Below are 15,927 nucleotides of genomic sequence, written 5' to 3' on the forward strand. Positions count from 1 at the left end.
TGAGCTGTAGCCATCTTCTTTTCCAGTAAACCTGTGAAAGGCTTTTTCATTTTATTCAGTTCTGAAAAAGGAAGGCCCAATATGTAAATCGGATACTCAGCTACACATCATGGAAAGACTACCTTTTGGACTAAAACTTCGAGAAACACCAAGGCAACATGCCCTGTGCTAAGAAAACAACAAAACCCTTCCAAGCTCTGTTCAGTTGTGTACACTAACCAGAAAACTGGCATCTGTTAACAAAAAATTCTCTCAATACTCTGTGTGTCTCTTCTTTGAAAGTAGCAAGACCAAACCATTGTGCCAACTCATTGCTGAAAGGCAAGCTAGTGTTGATAAAGAAGCATTCTTTAGAGCTGCAATTTGATAGTACCAATATGAGCACAGCTTTTACACAACTGCATTTGACTGTTTTTAAGGAAAGCATTCAATCACAAACCATTTGAGAAGTGTCAGCCTCAGCCCTAAGACACAGATCATGGTGATGGCTTAAAATAATCCCCCCCCATAGAATTCCAGTTTTATTTTACTATTTATGTTCAGAGCTGGTCCGTGGCATTTTGCTACTTGAGGTAGAGCAGTAAATGCTGCATTTTCCTCACCCTTCATCAAGGTGCATAATAGCTAAAGCGATTTTGGCACCTGTGGTTGAATAGCTGAGAAAAATCTCTCTTATTGCCTGGTAATAAAACTGAGGCTATAATCAATTAAATAACTACCACATTGGTAACTGTCTTACTCTGCCTAATGGTAGGGCCAGTCCTTCTGGTGTGATACCAACAATCTATTCTTAAGTAAATCAAATTAGACCCATAGGATGCGCCTATGGTCAAACTGGAAGGAATGGTGGGTATTCCTGGCTTCCAGTTCCAAGCTAACCTTATTTCTGTTACAACTGGAAATATCAAAAAGGAAGGAGAGAAAAAAATGAAGTTAGCCTCCTTCTAATGAGAATAAATAGGCTTCTCCAGAACTTTCCTTCTCAGGAAACTATGGATTCCCTGTTAAGAAATGAGGGATAGAAAGAGCCAAGGGTTCGTAATGTCCAGACATTCCACTTCCCAGGAAGAAAAGCTGTTTTCTGTTACCCCACAGCAGTTCAAACCATTTTGCATACTGAGTAGAGCTACACTGCAGGGCTAGTAGCTGAAGCCATCTTTTCCCCAAGGCTTAGTAGATAGCATTTTAGACATTATCTTGAGCTGATGAACAGTATGCCATGTGGAGTGATAATAGTGAAGATGCCAACTTCTGCCTCTTGTGTGTGTTTCCCCCCATTTTCTTCCCCCGCCGCCGCCGATATTTCCAATATGAGAATTGCATTTGCTTCAGTGTCAGATTATGTCAGGTATGCAGAAGACAGAACTGATAGGGCTAAATCAGAGTTAGGAACTGAGTGGCCCTTCAGAGGCTGCTGAATAGCAGCTTTCAACATCTTTCAATATTAGCTGTGCTGGCTAGGACTGATGAGAGCTACAGTCCCAAAAGATCTGGGGGGCTGCGCAGTTCCCACTCTCAGGCTGACTTCAACTGTTAATCCTGGCTAGAGTGGACTAATTAAACCAATGGAAATTTGGGGATCCTGGCCTTATTAAAATCTCACTGATTCAGTGGGTGTACGTTGTCTCTCCTCCTTCACTTTGATCATGTTGCATTCGTCTGTGTTTGTTTTTCACTTGTTGCTCCATTATGCTATATTAAGTTTAACCAACTTGTGATTTTTAAGTCCCTTTTATGGTTTTGTCCCATCTTACTTTGTTGCCTTCTCCCTGTTTTTCTTGGTCTCTCTCTCTTTCACTATTCATCAAACGCCAATCTTCTTAGTTAATTTCCACTCCGTTGTATAGTTCTTTATTTCTGTGCTTTCTCTTTTCTTTGCTGGCCTTTGTGGGTGAGGCTCATCCCTTATTGCCTGCCCAGGCATTTCAGCATGTTGAAAAGTTATTTTAATTGCTGTTCTGTGTTACAGGCTGGTTTAATTGCTAGTTGCTGTTATTCTTATTATATGTTGTTTTTATTGTACAGTTTTAATTGTATCCAGCCCTCTGAGCTTACCCTGCCCAGGGGGACTATTTATAAATAAACGTTTTTGTCCTCCTTTAAGATCTTATGTGTATTATCTTGTGTTTCCTTCTTGATGAATTATAGAAATGGAAGAGACAGATTCTGAGTCCTTCCAATCTTTTAAGCTAACCATTTTTTTATTTTTGCATGAGCTTTCGTGGATATAAACTCACTTCTTCAGAAGCAGTACTGAATGGTAGTAAGGCCTCAGGTGTAATACCACTTGGTAGTGCATCTGAAGAAGTGAATTTATATCCATGAAAACTTATACAAAAATAAAAAATTAAAAAGTTAGTCTTCAAGCTGCTGCCACATATCTTTTTTTTTTTACTACTCCCTCCCTTCATTCTATGAAAATAACACTACTACTTCCTTGAATGCTTCCAATCTTTTCTTACCATTCTTCAAACATCAAGGTTAAATGTGTAGGTTTTAATGTAATCCTTCAGTCTTACTTAGCAAGTGCAAAGTTTCTCCTCTCCCCCAAGTTCCTTTTCCCTTTTATCTCATCTTTTTTAGACAGTGACACCTGCAGTCAAGGGCCTGTACATTTTATTGTGATTTTGGAACTCACATAATTTTAAAAATGATAAAATACAATCTCTGACTTGATTTAAAATGTCCTGGTTTATCTCTCCTCCTCTCCTTTCTCAATGTCTGCTCAGCTGCTGCAAACTCAATTTTAAATGCAAAAGTAGTTTGCACTCAGTTAACTAAGTAGGAGGGAGAGAAGAGTAGGGGACAGAATCTTGCCCTTCCCTATAGATTTAGGTTAAAGCAAACTGCTGTAGCCTGTCCTAACTTTTGTGCTCTTCCTCATTAATAACTTTTGTTATGTTCACCATACTTGGATGTTGTAGAAGAGCTGTTGACTTCTAGTAAATGTTGTTATGCAAAGAGTAATAATCTCATATTTAAGGGTCAAAAGCCAAGTCTGAAGTTTAGAACTTTGCTTAGACATTAAATATTTACTATTATTATTATAGGGAAAGTATTGAAGACTCCATTGTACCAAAAAAGTAAGGTGCAGGAGAAAACAGAAACAGAAAATGAAAACGTGCCCAGATTGTGTAACCCCCAGTATTTGTTGGACTTACAAAACTCACTTTTCCCAACCAGCAGTTGTACTTCAAAATGTCTGAAGACCATCAGATTGAGAAAGGCTAATGTAAAACAATGATAATCTCTCAGAGTAGGTAGGTTACCTTGATACTAGTTTTCATCCCAAGAAACTATTTTCACAAGATCACATTATGACATGGCAAATCCTACTGAAAAATTAAAATAGAAGTAAACGTATTGACCTATATGCAATCTTGTGACACTGTTCACAGCCTGCTTTCCTCATGTTATTGGCTTCCATCTTTAACAACATCCACACCACAGCTCAGTTATCAAGTAAAGAAAGAGTAGGGAAAACACAGCATCTAGAGAACATTTTTACTGTATCCTAAAGTAAACCAAATGAGACACTGAGCAAATATAGTTAAAATGCTGGTTTGTATGTTTTTGGCCTTTCTATCAAATTTCCTTTCTGTCTGATTTCTATTTTGTGTTGACAGATTTGGGTAAAATCCAGATGATCATTTGCTAGCTTTCAGTTTCCTCACAGCATGTATCTATCCTATTAGTATTAGTAGGTTAGGTGTTTTATTGTCCTGCTGTGCACAAAGAGAATTTTATCATCTTTTTGGAACCATCTACAGATGAAAACATTGTTAGTATCAATCCTAGATATTCCAATGTTAGGGAAGAGATGGAGCACATATGTCTCTCCAAATTTTGGCCTACAGCTCCCGTGATCCCTTACTATTGGCCTTAATGGGCAGGAGTTGTAGGCCAAAATATCTGGATCAGCAAAGTTTCTCCATCACTCCATTAGGATCTAGTTAAGAAAGTTCTCTAATGCAAGGATAGATTAACATTTAATTTTGCATAGATATACATTCAGTTTCTATTCACAGAGACACTCATAGATTCATTACCCATTCATATATACGTCTACACTCCCAACTCATATACACACACATCCTTCCCAGTTCTTAGAGAATCTCCCTCACAACTGTGATGTCCAATTTTGCAGTGATAACATGTATCCGATTTCGTTAAAGGTCAGTGTAGCCATCCTACAGTGGAGAAAACAATGTTGTGTTTTGCTAGAAATGTTGAGCCCCTGAGAGAAAGAAGTTGGTAGCATAAGCTTTCATAGACTTAACGGTGATGTATTAGATGAAGTAGACTTATGTCTATGAAAGTTTATGGTATCAATCTCTTTCTTTCAGTTAGTCTCAAAGGTGCTCCAACATCTCTTTACACATTGATCCAGACTAGCATGGCTATGTATTTGAATTCTATTTGTGTGGAGAATGTCATACATATAACCTAGCCTGATTTTTGCCATCATAGGTATTTTTCCTTCAGGCACTGTCAGGTAGCTGCACCTGCTGATCATCTGGTTCACTTTCCACATGGATGGTGTTAACTATGATAACAGCCATTTAATGTTGATTTTCAGATCCCAAAATGCTCAGAGACACACCCTGGCACAGTTGTGTTGAAACCAACTATAACATGATCTTGTTTCCTTCAGCTTTTCAGTGACAAAAGACTCTGAGCTTTGGACAGAATGGAGAGAGTTCAGCGTTTACATTATAAACTCGGAGTTTTGTAAAAGTGGCTAGTTAGTGGCTACTCTGGGTGGAACCTAACGTCACCACATCACCTCTTTAGCCCAATCTGACCCTTCCCTTTAATTATATTGCAACACAACATTAAGAGTTAATGGTTGAATCTATTGCCTCTTTCTCTTTCTCAGACTGTCTTTTTTTTTAAAAAAAATCTTGTTGAATGAAGAGATCTGAAGAACTCAAATCCTAGCACATATTTTTGTACTGTCATATTTTCCCTGTCTGTTTAAATGTCTGGGGAAAAAAAACAAGCAATGTTGACATATTTCATTGATGTATTTAAGCACATGATGCTTTGTGTTAGGTCTGCCTCTTATATAAACCTTTATTCTCAGTTCAGTTCAGATATGTGCTGCTTCGTATTGTCAGCTGCATTTAAAAACATCTTCTCTTATGCTTCTTAACACAGGCAGTTGGACGTGAGCTGCTGCTCCATTTGATAGAGTTTTTGGTGACAAGTGACCAGCATGATCCAGTAATTACAAAACTCATTGACAGCACCAGGATACACATCCTACCTTCAATGAACCCTGATGGATTTGAAGCAGCAATAGTTCTTGCCTGTTTCCCCCCATATGGCAGGTATGAAGGATATGTATCTTAAGCACTACTTTCCACTACTACTAATACCTATATTTTTGGTTTTTCACCTTTTCTTTTTGCCTACCAGAAGCTCAAACCATAGAGGGCATTGATTCAGGGTCGTTCCAGCTAAGGTTCTTTGGGATCAGTAGATAGTGAGAATACCTTCTTAAATGTGAGAATACTGTACATTCTATCTCTAGATAGAGGTAGCAGAGATGGCAAGGCTAAGAAACAGGAGAACTGAGCAAATATGGACACAAACAAGTGAAAGAGGATTCTACAGGAGAGAAACATTTGTAAAAAAATCCAGTAGCCCAAAGGTATGATGCGGTTGTTCACACTTCACCAAGAATAGCTCTTATGCTTGCTGGGAGCAGGAAGGGCAAGTTTGATTTTACATTTTGAAAATGCCACTTGAGACTTGATTTATTAGGGGTATGTCTTTTTCAATGTGTGTACCTCTGGGGACCAGTCTGCCACAGACATTAGCTGACTTCATAAGCATCTATACATTGCTAGTTATTATGTGCCACTTTCATTTTGCCATCACTTCCTTTGCCTTTCTCTTGGCAGCCAACCGAAATGACCATGTACTTGTTGCAAGCTTTCAAGCTCCACTGGCTTCCTCATCAGGCAAGATGTTACAAACTGAACAGGAGAAAAATTGGAGATGTTAGTAAGATGGCTGCATCTATTGTTCCAGTGGAGCTTCGAAAGCTTGCAACAAGTATATTGTGCATTTCAGTTGGCCAAGAAAGGTATCGCTGTTTGGTGGATTTTTTATTTGAATTTGCTAAATGGCCAACACAGCTACCCCTGCATATTCTCTGCAATAAAATACTGTGTATTTTGTTTAGTTTGCTATTTACAGTGAAATTTCTCTGGGTCACTGTAAGCATCTCCCTGAATAAGAGTCAAGATCCTGGATTGGGAGATGGGAATTGCACATACAGTACATAATTATGATACTGCTCCCATTCAGCACTCCCCCAAACCTTGCCCTTTTATCTTCTTCAGCCCCCCTCCCATTCCATTTTGTGTCTAGTGTAATGCCAAAAGAGCAGTAGAGAAGTGTCCTGCTGTTCTCTTATAGCTGGATGCACAGTAATTTTGTCATCTTCGGGAACTTCAGAAGAACCCCGCAGGAGGTCCCAGAGAACACCTGTCATTGTCCACCTAAATAGCTAAACATTTCTCTGTCACTCTATACATTCTCCACCAGGCAGAAAATGACCGTATATGTAGGTAAAGGGAGGGACAGATGTCATAACCACAAAGGAGGACAAGGCCCTGAAAAATGTAGAACATTCAAGAAAAATGGAGGACATTCCAAAATAAAAGCTAAAACTATTAACAGAAAGGAGGACATCAAGTCACCCTGGTTTGGGGAGACTTTTGGTTAGTAACAGAATTCTAACCTCTGGAATGACCCAAAGTGTGAGTTAGAGGCAGTATGCTCATTATGACAGGAACATCACCCTACAATAGGTTAAGATTTTCACATTTGTGCAACACAGTTTGATATGTTTTGTGGCTGGGGGTGCATTCTGTTCTATATATTAGGTCTGTTTCTCTCTCTCTCTGTAGGCAGCACCATATTATAAACCCTGTATTTAAAGCACCTCTTGCACTTGGAAAACAAGGAACACCATAGACAGCTCAAACTGCTTTAGAATAATATGATGGGACAATACTAGAAGATGCACTTGTCCCTAGATGGTCAGAATACAATCTAACATTTGAAGGTATGTTTCATACTGGAGCCTAAATAATATTCATTTTATCCTGCTAAGGTACAATGCTAATATGGAAGACCTGAACAGGAACTTTCCTGATGTCTTCGATAGGAATAATGCCACCATCCAGCCAGAGACTCGAGCAGTGATGAACTGGATAAAAAATGAGATGTTTGTCCTCTCTGCTAATCTGCATGGTGGTTCACTGGTAGCAAGTTATCCATTTGATAATGGTGATTCAGGTAAGTTTAAGCTTCTGTTTGATTTTGGAGCACTAGATATCTTGATGGCTCCCAGCTGATATTAACTGAAATGCATGTTAAAATAAATCCTATTTTATTACATGAAGTACCTTCCCCACAACCTGGAGTCCTTCAGGTGTTTTGGACTAGAAATCTCATCAGCATCTCCAGTGTCAGTCATAGGGCTTCAACAACTCTTTAACTCACTCAGTTAAAGCCAGGAGTATCTAGTTCTAAAATAAGCTGGAAAGGCAATTTGAATATGTCAATACCCGAATCTGAATGGGCTGCTATCTGGTCATCTCTCCCACTGAAGGCAAGATCTGTCTTGACCAGACAGAATTTTTTAAAGTGGTTCACAAATGATATATGACTCCTATTAGATTATCATGGATGGTAAAATCCATGTTGCCCTTATGCTGGCAGGGATGCCCAGGGGCATATAACTGCCCCAAAATTAATTCCTTTTGACATGAAGTGCTTGATCAGATTTCTTTAATTACTAAGCAAAAAATCAACTTCTGCCCAGCTCTCTTGTTACTTTCAATCTATACTACGGGTAGTAAACATTTAAGACACAGAATGCTGATTACCTTTCTCTTGACTGCAGCTCAACTTGAAGTGGCCAAAGCTTGGAAGATAGCACTTGTATCCCTAGATAATTGGTGGAAAAGAATCTGGGGCCAATAGCTAATGGAGAAGCTATCAGATAAAATGACATGTAATTTAGCACAACAAAACCAAAAAAATAACAACACAGGACTACAGTCTAACACTCCTTTGCATTGGGAGGGACTTCTAGAGGTATCCCAAATTTCTATAAAGTGAATTGAATTCATGAGTTGCAATATGGGTGTGAAGTCCTGTACACATGCTAATTGGATTTTAATGTGATCACTTTCTCTCCTATAGTTACAGTTACTTCGCAAGGCATTAGTAAAACTCTGGATGATGATGTTTTTGTGCACCTTGCAAAAACATATGCAAGCAACCATGCTACAATGCATCAAGGGGAACCATGTCTCAGTGGAGACAACTTTCCACATGGCATTACAAATGGATATGCTTGGTACAGGCTGATAGGTAAGACTTTCCTCTCTTTCTCAGCAGCTTTGTATGTGTGTGTTCTAAAACAGTTGTTTCCTAACCTGGTTCCTCCTCAGAGGTTGTTGGACTACAGTTCCTAGACGTCTTGGCTACTAGCATACCTTGCTGGGGCTTCTGGGAGTCATACAACAGCATCTGAAAACCCCAGTTTAAGAATCACTCCTCTTAGGCTTGGGTGGGCTAGCTGTAGTTTAGAATCTATTCATGGTTATCTGATTACTTGTAGTATCCAGTTATTTAACATTAAGAACAATCATTGACAACAACAACACTTGTTTTCCCCATAATAGACTGTTGAAATGAAGACAGTTTGAGGTAGTCCACAATGGATTTATGTGCGAAAGGATTAGGAGTTTGGCACAGTTCTGCCACAGGGGAAAAAATCCTTATTATTACTCAGTCACTGCTCAAATGGTGCTTCAGGTCTAAATTTATCCACCAGGTTCTAGCTGATGAATCTCATATACAGACTCCGTAGCCCTGAGGAGCATTCAAATGGAGACAGCCTGGTACTATAATTAAAATTGCATTGTGCAACTATTCTGGTTTTCAATCTTTAACAGATGCAATAAGATCAAGGAAAACAGTGGGAAACCACAGAAGGCAAAGTTCCTAGGACCCCATAAATCTGAGTGAATGAAACGGGGCAATTATATGATAAAAGCCAAGTCATGAAGCACCCCTGAAGTCTCCTTCCCCTAGGGTGGTTTGTGGCGGGGTGGTGGTGGTTATGGGGTTGAAGAAGGTGAGTTATGCAGAGTGCTAAGTGACAAATTCATTTGCATTTCAAAGCTCCAGCCAACACATTGACTCCCAGGCAAACATTGTTTCTGATTTTGAAAAAATAATGAACATACCCCATTAAAATTTGGCAAACAGTATTAACCAAGGGGTGCTTCAGGGGATTGTGACTTATTGGTGCATTAGCTTGAATTGGTTTCTACTTGTTTTGGATTTTACTAGGTCAAATGAAAACTTGCTTTGGCTAGATTGCACAGTCATTCTGTTCCACAGTACATGCTCAACTGTGCTGTTTTATTATAAAAGAGTATGATTAGTTTTGTACACTGTCTAGTTTTGTACTGTAAGATGCCCAACAGGATGAAGTCAGGTAGAAATGGAGGGAAAAGAATGACATTTCTCTTGTTTACATGGGACCAGTTAGTTGTACCCAGTCCTGTGATGTAGAGGTTGCCCAGGTGCTGTTGACGCAGACTGTGCAGTCACTCACAAGCCCACCACTTCATGGCATGGACTGACGCTAGATCTCCTATTCACTTGCTGTAGCAGTCTTCTGACTAGTCGGCCCCTTGCAAGGCAGATTGTCTGCATGTGTCCCTACTGTAGTTCAAATTCCCCTTCTCTGCTGCTCTCCAATCTCACCTGTTTCTCTCATTTTCCAGCTTCTCCATGCAGATGGGTAATCTTTTCCAGCACTTGCTGCCAGAAAATAGTGGCATTGTCTTTTATTAATGACCAACACATTTCCCATCACCACAGCTTCTAATCTTGTTTCAAATGAAATGTTAATTTTAATCTAAAACAGGGATGGGCAACCTCAGGAGGACAGAGGGCTGCATTAAATTCCCAAGAAGAACACCCTTTTCCTTCCCCCAGCCCTTCCTGCTGAACCCAGCGCTGCTGCTACAGCAGTAGCAAAATGGATTCTTCATACACGGATTACACCATCCATGACTTGGCATTAGACATGTCAAAAACTTGGAGGAAGATACTTTCTGGAGGTGTACAGAGGCACAATTTTTCTTACAAAGAAGAGCTGGAATCCTGTTGGTACACTCCACCTTTTGGTTACATTTTCCCTCCCCCAGGGTGTTCAGCTGTTGTGAGGCAAAGCAAATGTAAGCCTAAATTCTTACTTACACAGCTATACTTTACAATAAGGAGAGAAGTGGAGTGTGTAGAATTATTTTTAGGTTGAATGTAACCATATCACTTAACAAAAAAGAGTCATATATTGTGGCTGGCTGTTAATCTTCCAGGGGGGAAAATCACCCATTTATCTTTTTCAGCCTTCTTCTAACAAATGGCTAGAAATGTGAAGGGAGATGTCCTCTTCCTGCCTACTCTAGGAAGGCTCATTGCACAAGGAAGTAATTTGGATACCTCTTTCCCAGTAACCAGGAAAGAACGTACACTACTTTAATGGAAGGTTTCACCAAAATATGTCATCAACAGGATTCCAGTTATTTCTGTTTGCTGTTCATATCAAAACAGAGCTTGGAAATACCCATGTTTTGGTCTACAACTCCCAGAATCCCCCAGCCAGCATGTTTTTTAAAAAGCATCAACATGTATATTTCTTTCTTAGTCAGATTTTAACTATGCATTTACACATTTTATTTAGGTGGGATGCAGGATTATAACTATATCTGGGGTCAGTGCTTCGAAATTACATTAGAAGTATCATGTTGTCAGTATCCACCAGAGAATGATCTCCCATCCTTCTGGAATGACAATAAAGTTGCTTTGATTGAATACATTAAGCAAGTTCATCTTGGTAAGTTGCATCAGCTGAATGTATCTTTACTGTTCATTGTATTCTCATTTAAATCTTGTGGTAAAAATTGCTGAAAGGGCAGTTAAGATAACTTCTCTGATAATGTTGCTTCTACATGAAATTTCTCTCTGCTATACACTGGCATAAAATTTATAGTTAATCCTGACTAAAATAGATCCACTCCTTTTACCTCTACGGACAAAAGACACTGCAGAAATAATCTAATTCCTGACTTAATGCTAGGGGATTCTGGGAACTGTAGTTTTGTGAGAAATTTAGCCTTCTGTTAGAGAGTTCTGGTGCCACAACAAGCTACAGTTCCCAGAATTCCCTAACACTGAGCGAGCCATGGCTATATATCATCTCTAGTATCAGGGTCAGAATGTCCCTATCTATCAATTTCTGGGGAAAACAAGTTGGAAGATGCAGCTGTATTCATGCACTGCTGGTGGTCTTCTGACAAACAACCGGTTGACCACAGTGGAAGAATAATGTTAGACTGGTATGGTCCTTAGCTTTCTCTAACATGGATCTTATGTTCTTAAGGTTGGGGGATTATCTTTAAAATGGCTCTGCTAAATGCTTTCCGTGAAAAGTCATTAGATCATAATGTGTAAGCATATTCTTGGGTGCAATTTTTCATTTAATTAATGAAATGCAGCAACAAGGGCATGTAGTTAGGAACAGAGGAAGGGAGTGTAAAATGGAAAGTGTTGATTTCTATCAAAACTTGAAAAATTCCCTTTTGCAAGGAGGGGACTAAAAGTCCCAGAATCCTGCAGCTAGCATGGTCAGTGGTCCTGCAGGTGGGGGCATTCTGAGGGTTGTATCACAAAAGTAACTTTTCCACTTCCTGCCCTTTTTCCAGTAGCTGATTTTCATCTAATAAAACATTGCCGCTCCTCTATCTAGTTTGGCTCTTGATGAGGCCTTTTTAGCTCCTATTCCGGTAAAATCAGTATTACAATACACCCAACTGTTCTGTGACACTAACTACTCTGTCTTAAGATGATGTTACTACTCCATTGTAGTCCTTCTCTTGTCCACTGGCAATGTTTCTTATATTGGCCTCATTGATAAGAGCAGTGTATTGCTATAAAACAACACTGCCCTCCTATGGCTTGTAAAGGGCAGAACTTAAAAACAGTGATACAGTCATTATGGCATATAAACTCTGGAGTTTGTCACACTGGGGGAAATTGGGACTTTACACAGTGATTAACCCGAGAAAATCGTGCAATTGGCATTAAAAAGTGATTAAAATGAGATTAACACAAGAGCCATTATCCTGTGAATAACCAGGGAATAACCAAGGAATAACCAGCAAAAGGCCATTCACAGGAAAATCTTGTGAATGATGTGCTGCTGTTTCTTGCCTGGTTATTCATGGGGTTAATGGCACTTTAATCACGTTTCACCTCAGTGTTGTGTGAAAACCATTTGCGCAATTCCACAATAATAATGGGTTATTTGTGGGATATCACTTTCAACATGACGTCATGCGAAAACTAATAGCGCAATTACTACGGATTATTACAGGTTTATCACTGTTTATACTTCCAGTTGTTCCCCGTGATAAACTCCTCTGCCAATTTCCTTGTTTGGAAGTGGACTCCTTCATTCCCTCCTACTCCCATAAAAATAAGTTCCCTAATTAATTTAAAACTAAGTATTGGATGGCAAGGGAGCCAGTGCTGTGTACTGGTTTGAGCATTGGACTACGACTCTGGTTCAGCTCCCTCTTGGCCATGGAAACCCACTGAGTGGCCTTGGACAAGTCACACTCTGTCAGCCTCAGAGGAAGGTCATATTCTTTACTGATAATGCAACAAACCAACTCCCCTTCAACCCACATTTTAAGCTGCTCCCAAATCCCAGTTTATTGGCCAATAAAGAGCAAAAAACAAACAGCTTCATTTGTATACCACTTCATACTGGATGAACAGTGTCTAAGCAGTTTACAACTGTAAGCTAAGAGCAGACAAAGAAGTATCCAGCTGTGTTTCTCTGTATGGATGTACAGCAATGACATCATCCTCCAGGACTTTTGAGGACCTCCTGAGAGGTTCCAGAGGATGGCTGTCACAGCATCCAGCTGTAGGAACATAGCTGGACACTGCTCCATCCTTCCTCTCCAACAACCACTAAGTGGCTTTGCTAGGGAATCTGCAGTGTCTGAAAGGTGAGTTTGAGGTGTGTGAGGGGGAGGTGTGTCATAGTTCCACCTTTGAGGAACTTTATGTCTCCTGATTCAGAATCTCAGCCATTGTTTTCCATTATGGTACAATGGATCAGTATATTTTTCTTTTTGATTTGATTCTCAGCCCATGCCTTTTTCTTTTTAAGGGGGAATTGTTGGCTCTCCTCTATGTACTGCAGGTGTGCAGTGACAAAAACTAGGCCCAAACAGATGTGCAAACATTCAGCACTGTCTGAGGTGCTTGACCTCAACAGTAGCTCATGCACATAAGAGTGCAGAAGCACAACCCAGTATGCAGTATTGCAATATTTGGCAACAAGGCACTGACCAACTTGAAATGAGGCACAGACACAGTTAACTTCTTCCAAAGTCCTTGGAGGCTTTTATCTTCCTGTTGCAATATGTACAGTATATACAACAAAGTTCTGACTTCTGTCAACATAGACTTGTCTGATATATTTACAATCCAAACTCTCCAAACGAACACACCAACTCCTCTCTCCAATCCACTATCCTCAACCCTCACTTGCTCTGGATTTCAGAGTTATTATATACATTACTAACAACTAAGGATTGATACCTGGTTTTTCTCACCATTTACAGCCATATAATTATTTTATAACATTTTAAAGGGACATTTTACCCAACAGAAATAGCACACATGATGACTGAAATTCATGATTGCAGTTATAAATGTGTATCCTAGAGTCATTCATTTATGACTGGTTCATATTCACGAGCCCTACGCATTCAATAGAGTAGGGAATACCTAGGGATTGGAAAAGTCCCTCAAATTGGACTTACTGAGCAGCAACTCCTGCTGTCAGTGGGAGCCTGCTCTCCTGTTGATTGGAACACAAAAGACTGACTTTTCTAGCCCCCTTCTGCAAGCAATCTCTTGTGTGCAGAGGAATTATGACACGAATTCTGGTTCTGATTCTTGCACTAGAGAGTTGGGGACATCAGTTTGCTGTGTCTCAATTGTGGCTACTTCCTGGAAAGTCTTGATGTGGGTCAGGAAATGCTGTTTAGCTGCATAACTAAGCAGTTATGTAGCTAAGTAGCTGATCTAGAATCATGATCATTGTTTATGTCACACAGAGTTTTGTAGTATAGGTATCCTGAGTGGGAGACACAGTTGAAGCCTGCACATCTTCCACTTGGGATCCTTCTTTCCCTTCAGTATTCACTGCAAGAGTACATGCTTTGTTGTGGTTTCTGGGCAGGCCTACAGTAGAGGTGCATTGATGGAAAAGAGATGTCTGTTTCTGTGTGAAATGTGTTGAGGGAATTGGCAGATTTTATTTATCTCCTCACCCTTTGCTCAGCATACACCCACCATGCTCATTATTCTCTTCAAATCACAGGAGGTCAATTTGCTTCCCACATGAATATATTTTAAAATCAGACAAATGCAATCCAGGGAGCATGTTTGCAAAATACCTCAAGTGTTTTTAACCTTCACTGCAACTAGGGAAACATTCCTTTAGGCTATAGGCTACACCAGAGGAATGCTTGCCTGAGTGGCCTCTCCTCTACAAAAGCTGGATGGGATCCAAACCAAAGGGACTGGTGCCACTCACACAAAGGTTGAAAACCTATATTCCTTCAACTTAGCATAAATATATACAGGCAGATTTATGTTATACAACCCCTATACTGATTACAAGTGTAGCACAACGTATGTGGATCCATGAGCAATATTCATGGCTAACAACCCATTGCACAATTGGAAGGCACAATGCAGAAAGACAATGTACATTCACATGTTATTTTGTGTACTATAATATGCTACCACATGTGGAATGGTTCCACATGTGCAACTTTACTTACATTGACATTAGCTGTACATGACTGTTGTGCATTGTCAAAAATAATACAGTCATCCCTCCATATTTGCGGCTTTGATATTTGCAGATTTGATTATTCATGGATTTCATTAATATGTTCTCTCTAGGGACTGTCTAGGTCCTCCAGTGCAACTCTGTGGTCAACTTTAACTAAATGTTGCACTGAAAGACCATTTGTAGCTACTCCAGTGCCATTCTATGGTCAGTGTATGTTGGACATTGACCACAGAGTTGCACTGGAGGACCTAGAGATTCCTAGAGAGGTGTCCTTCAGGTAAAAACATGGTGTTTTTGTTATTTGCAGTTTTTCCATATTCACGGGGGTCTTGTTCCCCTAACCCTAGCGAATATGGAGGGACAACTGTACTCCAAATGTGTCGTGCAATGTATGCCTGTGTATGTCATGGGATGCCAACCATATTTTCATACATATGCAAACACTCAAACATTTTCATATATTGCATGCATGTACTTCCTCTTTTCCTTTCTCTCTCTCTCTCTCTGACACACACACGTTTGTGTGTGTGTGTGCGCGTGCGCGTGCGCGCTTGCTGCAGTTACCAGTGGAAGATTTTTTTCAAAATTGTAGTAGCTATAGGATAGATTTAAATTAGCCCTTTCTTCCCCTATTGTGACCACCAAATTGCTACTCTGCCATAATTTGTGCCTCAAAAAAGGCTCCTATTAATACCAATGGTAAACTCAACCTTCCCTTTATGTAGTTGTTCTGTTGGGGGCCTACAGAGAAAATGGGCATGCTTCCTTTGCTGGCTTCAGCAACCTATTTGGCTGAGCCCCATATATTATGTTCCCTCCACTATAATTCTGGGTAAAGATGCACTTTCCATAGATTGTGCACCTTTTCACTACAGCCTTAGATTAGGAGACAAAGGGGCATTGCTAGGTTGTGCGCAGTGATGCCAAGGAAGCCCACCTGT

The 15,927-nt window shown here is 39.9% G+C and overlaps 1 protein-coding gene across 1 annotated transcript in view; it reads left to right on the top strand.

Moving 5' to 3' along the window:
• The window catches only part of CPM (carboxypeptidase M), a 41,705-nt gene that overhangs the window by 22,305 nt on the left and 3,473 nt on the right, over positions 1 to 15,927 (top strand). Inside the window, exons 4-7 of the mRNA XM_089524152.1 lie at positions 5,161 to 5,333; positions 7,130 to 7,314; positions 8,227 to 8,397; positions 10,787 to 10,939. Of these exons, the coding sequence (XP_089380278.1) occupies positions 5,161 to 5,333; positions 7,130 to 7,314; positions 8,227 to 8,397; positions 10,787 to 10,939 (682 nt within the window). The remainder of the gene's footprint in view (positions 1 to 5,160; positions 5,334 to 7,129; positions 7,315 to 8,226; positions 8,398 to 10,786; positions 10,940 to 15,927) is intronic.

Source organism: Sceloporus occidentalis, unplaced genomic scaffold (genome assembly GCF_023333645.1).
Source record: "Sceloporus occidentalis isolate IW3139 unplaced genomic scaffold, rSceOcc1.0.p SCAF_5, whole genome shotgun sequence".
In the NCBI taxonomy this organism is placed as follows: Eukaryota; Metazoa; Chordata; class Lepidosauria; order Squamata; family Phrynosomatidae; genus Sceloporus; species Sceloporus occidentalis.